General features: G+C 40.1%; 1 protein-coding gene across 3 annotated transcripts in view; it reads right to left on the bottom strand.

Moving 5' to 3' along the window:
* Positions 1-361: 361 nt before the first annotated feature.
* ano2b (anoctamin 2b) overlaps positions 362-12,554 on the bottom strand; it is a 76,578-nt gene continuing 64,385 nt past the window's right edge. For all 3 annotated transcript variants that reach the window (XM_015030575.1, XM_015030576.1, XM_015030577.1), the window contains 2 exons: positions 6,142-6,247; positions 362-4,827 (listed from right to left, as the gene is read on the bottom strand). In XM_015030575.1, coding sequence (XP_014886061.1) covers positions 4,471-4,827; positions 6,142-6,247 — 463 coding nt within the window. In that variant the 3' untranslated portion in view covers positions 362-4,470. The remainder of the gene's footprint in view (positions 4,828-6,141; positions 6,248-12,554) is intronic.

The raw sequence follows: 12,554 nt of genomic DNA, 5'->3' as shown, positions 1-12,554 counted from the left end.
TGTGTTCACAGCTGGAACCGAATCGCACACGAAGACCGCGGCGTGAATTTATGATCGTTTCACTCTCATTTTCAGACGAGGAAGCAGAAATCTCAAAGACTCGTCTCAGTGAGAGAGATTAAAATGTTGTTGTTTTATGTTTTAAAATGTTGCATAATGTTCAGAATTTTATTTGATGACTGGAAAGAAAAAGAGGACTGCCATATTGTTGGAAAGATTGATTGAATTGTGGTTTTGAGTTTACTGGATAATTTGAGCTATTAAGAGCCTTATAAGCATTAGATTACCCAATAAATGTTTGTATTTTTCAACATCTCCATGAAAAAAATTAACAAGAGAAGGAAAGAAAAATGCACTTGAATCCATTTAACAAATCTGTATTTAGGAATTTGTACACCAGCTTAGGTAAAGATCAACAACAGAAACTTATATAGCAAATATACCTTTTATCACAATTTCCTAAAGTGAGATTTCAATACATGTAAAGATAACAGTCTGTGACTGAGTCCTGTCATGTTGTCTTCAGTTGGAAATAAGGAACAGTTACCAAGGCGCGAGAAACAGAATCGAAGGTTTTACAGCATTTCGGCAGTTTGTGGAGTTAAGGACGGCCCCCAATCACTACCATCCACACTCCAACTACTTTTCCATTCTTTCATTTGCCCTTACCTGCCTTTTAAACACAGGTGAGGACATTTGGAGCTGGTACACTTTGGTGGTAAAAATGTCTCTCTTCTTTGTCTTCAGCTTCACTTTGAACCCCAATGAAACAAGCTGTGGCTTGGTGTTTGAGACGTCCCCATGTTGGTTTGAGTCATTGTGAATGGTGACATGAAGTCTAATTTTACAAGTATATGTATGTTGAAGTAATCTTTTAACAACCATAAACTAAATGGAATGGAAGCCAGTCCTTGTTTAGAAAGTCAACGTTGACACAGAACCAGCATCATCCAATGGACTAAAGGGTTTGACCAAAAATAGTCACTTTTATCAAGAAATGACTTAGGCCATTTTTTTTGTAAGGTGATAATATTTGAGACCTTTTATTCTTTAGAAACCCCATCTGTTGTTTTTTTTTGTTTTTTTTCTAATAGAACAAAGGTTTGGTTTATTGGTTACCTTGTGATTTGAACAACAGAAATGAATGCCCTTAAACTTACATTCTGATGTGTCACATCGGTTGGGGACATCTTAACTCTCACTGACAAAAATCTTGAGCACTTGGAAGGACTGGTCTGAGGTCTGAGATGGACAGAATTTGGTAAACAATTTTCCAAGAGAGATGAAAGTCTCCCACAAACTCGGGGATGCGGTGTGAGCAATGCAGACTATGCTTTTGCTTTTGCTATTCTCCTCACATGAAATTAATTGCATGACTTGTGTTGCACCAAATATATGAGCTGTATCAAGGCCAAAAGGGGTGGTGAACCCAGACATGATGGGCTTGACGCATGAGAGGCAATGTTGTTTCCTCTATTCATTTGCTAAGGAACCTGCGCGATAAGGCGTCAACCACTTGCTCTGCTGCAGCCAAGCGACCAACGAAATTCATGCATGTGAAATTTCAAGCTCATACACGTAGACAAGCAAATGCGGACTAGCATCGCGACACAAGGAAGTTGGGAAAATGTTCAACTTTGAAGCGCTGCTGATGTTGCTATCGTGTCCTGTGTGTTGGGTTCACCCAAATGATGGGAAACTGTCGCGTTATGTGCGATTCGTCGCTAACCCTGTGTCGAGCCCATTAGGCCGTTGCTGTACCCGTACAGTAAGCTGTCTCATCCATTTGGTCCAAGATCCTAGGTATTGTAATACTCCTCAACAGGACCCATTTCAATGTATTTCCGGACCTTCATCAAGCTTGTTTGTCAATGAGCATATTCTCCATACTAATGATTCTTCTAGATAACAGTAGTAGTGGAAAGTTCAGCTTTGTTTAAATATTGGTTATAGATCTAATCACCTGGTCATAAAACAAGCCTACTTCAACATAACATTATTCCATGGACAAACAGCACAGAAGGTTTCTCTCGAATACTGAGTACAGCAGAATGTTTCACAGACTTTACAAAACTTAATAAATTTTTTTAAGATAACGTCTACTTTGTTGCAGCTTGTAGAATACCTAATCATAAAGCTTAGCAATAAAAACACTCTTGCAGTGGCTCCAGAAAGCCTCATGAACTGAAGGCTGAGGAGCGTCGCTGCTGTTCTGAAAGGCTTTTCCTTCACAATAGCTCTAGTGCTTACAGCAAAACTACAGCTTAGATTTCAGTTCCACTTTAACATACAACAACTATATTGTGTCGTGTTATTTTTCTCAAAACCGCTGCTGTAAAAATTACAGTTTGTGGTTTGCTAGAGAACTCTTACTAAAAGCATCAGATGTACAGGGCCTTGCTAGTCTTTAAATGTCTCATGCTTTTCTACACTTGACATGTTATAACCACCACCTTCAGAGTGCTTTAATGTGGTTTTATATGATAGACCAACACAGAGTAAGCACATTTATGAAGTGAAAGAAATATTATAATATTTAAGTATATATTTAAAAGAATCACTCTAGATGTCTTGCAGATGGATGGTTGTTTGGATAGTTTGTTGGGGACAGCATTCTTCTATTGTCTTGTCCTAGCAGGATCATGAGGGCGGTTATCTTCAGCGGTCAGTGGGAGGAAGATGGAGTACCCCTTAGAATAGCCTGGTCACTGCTTTCCAAAGCAATTCCACTCAATTCTCATCTCCCTTCAGTGTTTCTCCGATTGAGCTAGATTTCTACAGGTGAATTTCACTCGGGCCAAATGAGGAAGTGGCAGCGGAGGAAGTGAACGACGCATCGAGCAATTAAAGTTGGAGCGAGACGAATGTTTAAGACATTTTATTGCTGGCAAAGATGTCTTGGCATTACTCCCCATGGAGTGGCTTACAGCGCACACAATTTGCGGTAAGCTTGAGCAAGCTAGAGCATTACATATGTCACAGCCAAATGATAGCAACGGGGTAAAATGAGATCCAGTTGTTTAAAAATCCACTCCTCCAGCAAGCGAATGTTTCTCAACAGCCGAGAGCCCAGACTCTCTGGACAAAGCGAAGTCCAGAACAAGGGTCTGGCTTTTACCAGAATACCCTTAGGCGAGTTCCCAGTACATCTCAGCACAGAAAAGGGAACCATGGACGCACACACTCATACCTAAGGACAATTTAGATAAACCATTTAACTGAAGAGTTATGTTTCTGGACTGTGCGAGGAAGTAGAAATACCCGGAGAGAGTCTATGCTTGAACTGCGAGAGCATGCAAACTCAGTGCAGAAAAACGTCTTCTTGCTCCAAGGAAACACAACAATGTGTTTTCTTTCTTCCACTTCACGATTATGAACTACCTTGTGTTGTTCTATCACATAAGATCCTGAGAAACATTCAAATTTGTTGATGCGATGTGACAAAATGTGAAAAAACTCGAGGGGTGCGAATTCTTGGAAGAACCTGTGAAGCGTCTCTGAAGAGTTGAGGACTTTGAAGTTCACCAACGCAACATAAAGGTCATCGGTCCGAACCCTGATCCCAGGAGAACGCCACTGTTTCATTACAAAGGAATGTGGATGTAGTTTTTCTTTAATTTAGCATAAACACAGTGAGTGTAGTTCAGCTCTGTCTCATTCACAGGTGGCCATCCCCATGGATTATTGTCATGGTGAGTGCAGCAAAAGTTCCTTATGGCTCAGAAGAGATTCTCAGCTTCACAGATCATGGAGTTCTGATTCTACAGCTTGGAAGGAGGTGAACGGCACCACAGTGTGCCATATTGGCATTTTCCCTGTCCATCAGTACTTAGAGCGGGTCAAAAAGAACCAACCAGCAGACGTCTTCACCGGTCACAATTGGTTGGGTAAACCGCTTTTAAAGTTATTTCTAATTTACAAAGAGAATTAAAAACAGTCCAGAAAATGTGGAATGTCGTGAGAGCTACAAAATCTGTAAACAAAAATACAACAAAGTAGGAAAATCACAGATCAGACAGCCCTAAAGTTTAAGCCACGATGTTCGTCAGTCTGTTGGTGGGTTAGTGTTTCCTATCAAAGCAATCCGTCGGTTTGCAGTTCTTCCAGGTTCCTGGTCACTTATTCAACCTAATATAGTAATTATTGCTTCTCTACGCTATGAAGCTCATGTGCCTCACTAAATAGTTTGTACAAAAAAAAAAAGGGAAAAAAATGACAACACTTTGTCAGGTGAACAGTCGTGCGAGTCGGAACAGCACACTCACACAGCCGTTCGTTAAAGATCCACACACTGAGGCCAGCAAGGACCAGTTTATACTTCTGCAGGAGACCTGTGATGACATCACCACCGCACTACCGTGTCACACACACCAGGACACAAATGATACAGGTAACACACAGGAAAAGGGCCGAGTCCGTTGGCTTACAGGCCCCATTTAAGCTTAATCCCCCCGATCGGGACGGAACGCGTCACACCGCTGTGTGCTTTGAGTTTGCGTTTTCTTTCCTGGGCAACGACGACATCTTGTCGCTGAACTGACTGAAACTGGCGGCCCTGCTCCTCGCCCTCGGCCCCCCTCCGTCTCCGGCCGTGGGGCCCGAGGGCAGGGTGCTGTATCTGCCCAGAACGGGGAAAGCCTGGCCCGCCGTGGGCGACTGGCTGTTGGGCTTGACGAAGAGGCTCTGGATGAGCTGGAATTTCTCCTTCTCCTCCTGCAGAAACAGATCCACCAGGAGCTTCTTTTCCCGTTTGAGCTGCTCCACGATGGTCTTGGGGACGTCTGGGATCACCCAGGCAACCATGAGGCTGAGGAACATCACCAAGTTCTGGGAGGGAGAGGGAAGCATGGGTTAACGTACAGTTGAAATGAGATATTTACATAAAGTGAACATTTTTTCTTCATTAGCTGCGTTTCCATTGCAAATGTGCGCAAGACTTTGTCAATATTCCGCTAGTGTCAAAAGAACACAATCTGCAATTGTTAAGTTACCGTTACATAAGAAACACAATTAAAATCACAGCTGAATAAGTTTGTTCGCATGACAAGTAATTAAAAACTGGCATCGTTCTCCAACCACTTCCTGTCATTGTCTTCTTTGTGGTTTGCGCCATTAGTAACATCTGGTTGTTGATCATGTGACTCGTTTGATGCAAAAACAATGTTTCCATTTCAGTTTTGCAAATTAATCCAATTTCTATAGAGAACCTACCTTATCCTTGTGTCAAAACTTTTTAGTGAAAATGTGAGTTTGGCATGTTCTGTAGGGTCACTCTGTTTTGTCCTTAGAAGTTTTGTCTTATGGATATTGCTGGATTTGGAATCAACAGCAGCCTTTGTGTAAAACCCAGAATTGATGAAACGATCTACAATTTCCATAGGTGATACGCACAGAGACTGCTGTTTACAGTAGGTGAGCTAATGGTGCACATCATGCTAACTGCTAACATAAGACGCTAAAGACTTACTTAAAAATACTTCATTGATCTTGAGGGGAAATTAAATGTTCTTGCAACTCATATTAATTCAAAATTCTTCAGAGTTATTATAGATTCGTAGACATATTTAAACCCTGGTGACTTGGCTCTCATACACACAGTGTGACGTCACCTCTGCAGATGGAAAGCCAGAAAAACAATGAGTCTGAAAGTTAAATTGGGACTGTATCTCTATCTTAAAGTCCTGTAATAGTTTGACCAAAAAAAAAAAAAAATAGTAAACAGTCAAATATGTGCGAAAGACATTCTAGAGCAAGGGTGTCCAAAGTGGGTCCTGGAGGGCCGGCATCCTGCATGTTTTAGTTCTCTCCCTGGTTTTACACACCTGCATCAAATGATGGCTCGTTAGAAGGCCTAAGGAGAACATTGACTTGCTGAGGAGGTTGTTACAATAATCTCCTCCTGGAGGGCAGGATGCCCACTTTGGACACCTGTGTTCTAGAGTAATAATTCCACAACATTTAGCCTAACATTTGGTCGCCACATGTTTGTGTACCAGACAACAAAAGCTGTTCACTGTCTGTCTGAGGTCATTTAGTGCATAAGAGCATATTGTGATCCAAACGTTTTGGATTAGCTGTGCGTGTTCTCTGAGTTATTGCTGCATGAATGGCAGGCATTAGTGGAACACAACAAACCCATACCTGAAACAAGATGACAAAGGCCAGTCTTGCAGACAGGACGGACCAGTACTGCTTGGAGAACTGGTACGCATCAGAAGACCAGGGGGGTTCCCTGTAGTCCTTGTACCTTAAAAAAACAAACACAAACAAGAAGTACTAGTACCTTTGTGTTTTTAAAACCCAAAGGGAAAGTAAAGGAGTAAATAAAATGAACAGAGCAGGAAACCCCAAACAGGCCCCAATCCTGTAAGACATCTTCCTGTTCTTTAGCTATCCAGGACAGATGCTGATTCAAATATTCTTCTCTTCCTCTCTGCTTCAGTCTGGGCTCAAGACGCAGCCAACTGTATTTGCACTCTTCTCTCTCGTTTGCCTTGTTGTAAATCATCTTTACGGTGCAGGCAAAAATAAACAGCAGACGACCTGAAACGCATGTTGAGAAAGAGCCAACGCGCTCAGAATGAAGAAGGAAAAAGTGTGAAGAAAACGCCCGAGGCCGACAGAGAGACAGAATAAAGAAATTCAAAGTAAAATGCTGCTCATTCATTTTAAGAAGATAAGAATAGTCCAAACTTTAAATCTAGAGATGATTATCTCTAAGTTTCTCAATGGAACTATTTCACTTTGAACACAAACATTTATGAGTTTTATGTCACTTATCCAAACACTTATCATCAAGTTTCATTCAATGAAAAAAGATTAAACAGGAACAGAAGACAAAACAGAAGAGGCAAGTGGAAACTGTATTTAAAGCTCCAACAGGCTGTCCATCGGCTGACCAAACGTTTAAGCTCCAGTCGGTCCGTCTCTGCTGAGGACACAACAGTTCAGTGAAGAGAACTTTATCAATGGCAAAGAGAAATTTAACGTTGTAACTTCAACCAGGTTACCTCATTCAAGTTACACAATAACTGGGATGCAGTCGGCCGGTCGGTTATTCGCATAAGAGGAAAACTAAGGGACAGATACAGACTGGCTGAAAACGAAAAACCTGTTAGTCAGCACAAGTAAGCTAACAGAGGACTGCTAAAACCACATGCTGCAAGCTAGCACTTTACATCTGAAGACAGATATATTTGTGGGAAAAGATAAACCCGTTATTGGATCAGATTGGACTAGGACAACTGTAAACTAAAGGTAACGTCCTGAACAGCTTCAGGACATTTCAAGCTAACGCCAAAGCTAACGGTTTTTGAAATCTGAAATGAATCTACTGTAAAAACACTAAATCTTACCAAATTTTTTTTTGTCAAGTTTCTAGCGCAAATATCTTCGTAAACTTTTTTAAAAAATTAATATTCGGGAATTATTGACTTAAAACAAGCTCCTATAGCTAGCTAAAAACTGACTTCTAAGTTAGTTTTGCTGTATTTCAAGGGAACTTAGATATTTGTAGTAGAAACTAGACAAGAATGCCTGGTAAGATTTTGTGTTTTTGCAATGTACCAATATTTTAATAGCAGCAGAACCACATCAGTCCCTCAGCATGATGCTACAACCACCATGCTGGATAACTGGTACAGCATTCTTGGCTTTTACCTTAAGCTGCTTAAACTGGTGACCCTGGAATTAACAGCGTTTTAGAAAAATGCACCAATAACTTTCACTAACTGGTGCAAATATATAATTCTATGGGTTGACTTGATTTTCCCATTGTTTTGAGAGTTGTCTATTAAAATACTTAGGTATGTATGTGATTAAGCCTGTTTGCTTAATTTGGAGCCTTTGTGATTATCAAAAAAATCCCCAATAAATTCAAACTTGTGCAGCCAGTTCATTGTTTTTTAAATCGCCGCACTGTTATGTTTACATTAAAACATAAAACTGTCCAAATAAGTCAAACCAGTAATAAATCAATGTCTATGTGCCAAAATATGTACAAGAGCTTTCGTGAGTGAAATTGAGGGTCAAAACAATCGTAATCATAAAATCATTAAGAAAGTAAGTTTATGTATGTATGAATGATGGCTGGAGAAGTTGAAACAAAATGTCTAGACTGTGTTTTAACAAATATGTCTAAAACTATCTGTCCTTCCCCATGAGATGTGGAATAAAAGATGCAATTTTCCTTCCTAGGCTAACCTTGGCACGGCTCAGCTCATTGTTAATCAGAAGAGAATCTCTGAGCAATGAATTGTCTTGGAGTAATCAATACAGAGAAGTTTCAGTGGTGATGAAACAAAGGCTGGCATTGTAAACCCATTGCTATCTACAGAGCAAACTGTCCAGCCAGCATTAAGTTGAATTACTGCATTGGGGATACAAAGAGAGGCAACAAAGGAAGTCGTTAAGACCAAGAAAATCAATCACAGAGAACAAATCCAAACTGTCTCACAATCAGCCAAAAATCACTTGGAAGGATAAAAATGAAAAGCATAAAAATGCAACAGTTGACATATTGTTTGTTTACAGATAATCAGCCAACAGAATCAGTGAAAAATAGAATTAGAGAGTATTACATGTGATTAATCCTTTTTAGGTATATTTTCTATGAATAGACGTGGATGTAAGTGTAGCAGGTGTCTGTGTGATAATGGAGGGAAGTGGCCTGAGGAGGTCAACACTCTATATCAAGGTGTGTGTAATTATTAGGCAGCTTCTTTTCTTCAGGCAAAATGAGCCAAAACAAAGATTTAGTTGAGACTTAAGAGCCAAAAACGATCAAAAGTTTCTTTGAGGGATGCAGCACTCTTTAAATCGCTGAGTTAATTGGGGAAACTTGTCGAGAAAAAAACCCAATAACTGCCAAGGATTCAAGAAGAATCAAGTATGAAGCTACCAGAAGCCATTACATTCGTAAGGTGATTAACATCCGATTCAGTCCTAACCAAGTTGGGTGCGTCTCCATTGGCGATGTGTCCGTTACCATGAGGATATGAATATGGGTGGGAATGTGGGAATATGGGTGGGACCATGAGCGAGCAGCAGCATTGGTTGGTGGCATTTTACGTGCATCCTTGGTCGACCAGTTTGATGCTGGATGTGTTCTTCCGACATAATTGTTAACAAGGTCTGGACCTCGAGGCTTGACCATGGAGTTATCGATTTTCAGCGCGTCATCTTGCTAACTACTGCAGACTCGTCGCGGAACCCACAGGCCAATCAGTGAACACAGTCTGCACCAATCACATCGCTTGTGCGCGTCTCCAAGACGTGGCCTGTATCACGTGGAGACGTCCCTAAAAACGTAGACGAGCCACTCGATGTATGGAAATGTAGACGGAGGAAGAACCAGTTAGAGCCACGTCTGTGGAGAAGGGCTGTAGATGTACAAACACTCGTTTACTACGAGACTGACCCATCACTGGTCTGGTGCGACGTGGCCGCAATGGACTGTTTCATACTCTCACTCTGTTTTTCTCAATAAACTTGTACAATCTATTTTTGTAATTCAATGTTTTAAACTGGCATTTGCACAGGATTTGAATTTAATGTTAAAAACAAAATTGTGTTTCCAATCATTTTTATTGCTAAATCAAGTTTCCTGTCAAGCCAGGTCAGGAAAAAAAAAGAACCACTTTCCCTTTTAAGCATTAACCACTGCCAAACAAATTCAGCTCACATCACAGAGCTCCTTCATTTCTTCTGTCATCCATCAATCACGTTTCTCAAATTTATTAAATCAAAAGCATATTCTCTCCAAAACAAAGCCCATAAAAGGTTGTGCGGCCCAAAAATAAAGCTTAGACAAAGTCGCTCACGACGCAAACAAATAAAAGAATCTTTTAGCGAGAGTCGGAGAGGAACACGGGAGGCGGCTGGCCTCACCAGATAACGACGTCACATTAATGTGAGCGCTTGGATCACGGTCGCCGAGGCGCGGCGCAGAGCGTCGCTCACATGTACACACTCTGCCATGCAAAAATTCCTCTGAAGATAAAACACTCTGAAAGAGGCGTCTCAGTGAGGCCGACATGAAGAGGATGTAGCTAACAGAGGGGAGGATGAACACTAAGCGTGTGTGTGTGTGTGTGTGTGTGTGTGTGTGTGTGTTGTAGCAGGGTCTTATGATGGCTGACTCCTTCTCCTTATACAGTCATAAATGAGGAATGTTTCTTGAGAGACTGAGCTCCTCTCCCCTCTTTGTCTCTTTTAATCTATTCATCTTTCACTGGACAATATTTTACAGTGTTTTACTCGAAGGTCGGCTTCTAATGTGATCTGGATTTCACTTCCTGCCGTTCTCCTAGCATTTCAAGCTAATCTGTCTCAACTGAATTAAAAAGGAAATGCATATGTTTCTGTCACAAAAGAATTATAGTACTACATGTGTGTGTTTTCCTTATGCTCCATTTTTAACAATAACAGAGGTATTCCACAGCAACTGGGGCTCCGTATTGTTTCATAAGATGAATCAGTGAAACACTGGGTTTTATAGTTAACTTTTTTAAACATGCTTGTTTAAAAGTTTTTTTTTTTTATATAAAGACAGCTACTCAAAAGAAGTGGTGGGCACCGCTAGCTAAAAAAGCTAGTTACGCTAATCCTAATGCGCTAATCATAAATATTAGTTCTGCCAACGCTAAGGAAATACACCAATATGGCATTTGGTGTGCGCTTATGCTATAGCGCTAACTTCAATTTAAATTGCGTCTGCCCTTAAAGACTACAACCCTCGATAATCAATTTAAGTTTAACATTATTTGCAAGTTCTAAAATGCCCTTAGAGGTTGTATTTGTGTTTAAATACAACCTCTAAGGTTGTATTTCATTTTGTTCCTGTATGTATTTTTATTTTTTATTTTTTTCCTTGAAATTCAATTGTGGGGAACCAATGTGAATGTGAATGAATTGTCTAATTGAGGAATTCTTGAAGAGTCGATAACGAACGCCTCAACACAGACGATGACCTTTATTCAACAAAAAGTTCACAAAACAGCACCAGATGCTAAACAAAATAATTAGCTGTGCTATTAGCATTTTTAAAATATGCATCATCTGTTATATTATTTCAATCTTTCTATCTGAGATTTTTGTTTTGAAAGACTGAAGCACATCACTTAACTAAGATCTACAGTTCGGTTACTGGAGCTCATCTCTTAGCTAAGTATTCAATTTGTTTCCACTGTAATGAATATTATAAAAAAAAAAATAGGGTATGCTTTATTTTATTTTATAGGTCTCTCTTAGTATGAGTTGACATACAAATTACAGAAACATTTCTTAGAATATAAAGAATTCTTCATAAAAAAAAGAAAATTAGACAATCCTGACCAACCTGTTGTGATCTGTGTTTTTCTGTGTAATTATTTTGAGGTTTTCTGTGTTTAGTCCTGTTTCCCTGTGAGTCTCTGTCCTGTCCTCCCTGTTGATTGATCCCAGCTGTGTCTAGTTTCCTGATTACCCTCCTCGTGTATTGAAGTCCACCTGTTGTCTTTGTCTCTTGTCCTCGTCTAATGTCATTCATTCGTCGTCTGTTTGCTCCCAGTGCTTCCTGTGATTTTGAGTTTGTTTTCCTGGTTCTTTATTAAACATCATTTTCATCACAACTACCTGAGTTCACCGGCGTCTTTCTCACCTCCAACCACCGCACATCATGACACATCCTTGTTATGTAATTGTCATACGAGTGTCTTCAGTCAGAGGCTTCTTCAGAACTGCTGCAATACAGACTTCAATAGGAGATCCTTCTTGCCCACAGCCATCAGCGTCTATAACAACTCTTTCATTGTATAATATGAGTAACAACATTTACTTGCCCTCTGGGATGAATAAAGTACGTTTTTGATTTGAACTGAATTGAAATGTGATTATGGTTTGTATGATTCATGGATTAAAGGTTAAATATGTGAATCTCATGTGTGAGTGAGATACTGCTGCCAACATCGTGCCTCCTGGGATCCCAGAATATATTTACAGACAAACAAGGGTCAAAGCATTCCCATCCCAGAAATACACACACACACACACACACACACACACACACACACACACACACACACGCACACACACCCTATCAGGGTACATGGCTCATGTCAGGGCTGATTCCGTCTTCTGGATGGATGAGCATGGATTTTTCATTTGGTATGACAGATATGCCATCCACTCATTTCTTATTTAGAGATTTCCCAAGCAAAAAAAGAAAAAGCAGAATTAGGACAGGAGAACAGTATGTAAAAAAAAAAAAAAAAATATATATATATATATATATACATATATATACATATAAAAAGTACTTGCTTCCTACAAATTATTTACTTATTTGATAACTGCATTTTTATCAGTTTGGGGGCCTCATGAAAACCTGAGGGTTTTTTTTTGGTTTATTTAGCAAATTTGCAAATTTTTCAAGACATTTACCATGTTTTCCGCACTGTAAGGCGCACCGGATTATAAGGCGCATAGAATACACACTACAGTTAGGGTTGCCACCCATCACTTACTGAGCCTATATGGGATGTGATTTGTTCCGTACTCTACAAATGTGGATGTGT

This window comes from Poecilia latipinna, unplaced genomic scaffold (genome assembly GCF_001443285.1).
Source record: "Poecilia latipinna isolate Pla-1442-1.1 unplaced genomic scaffold, P_latipinna-1.0 Scaffold186, whole genome shotgun sequence".
Classification (NCBI taxonomy): Eukaryota; Metazoa; Chordata; class Actinopteri; order Cyprinodontiformes; family Poeciliidae; genus Poecilia; species Poecilia latipinna.
The sequence above is the reverse complement of the archived record's forward strand: the minus strand, read 5'-3'. Positions and strand labels throughout refer to the sequence as shown.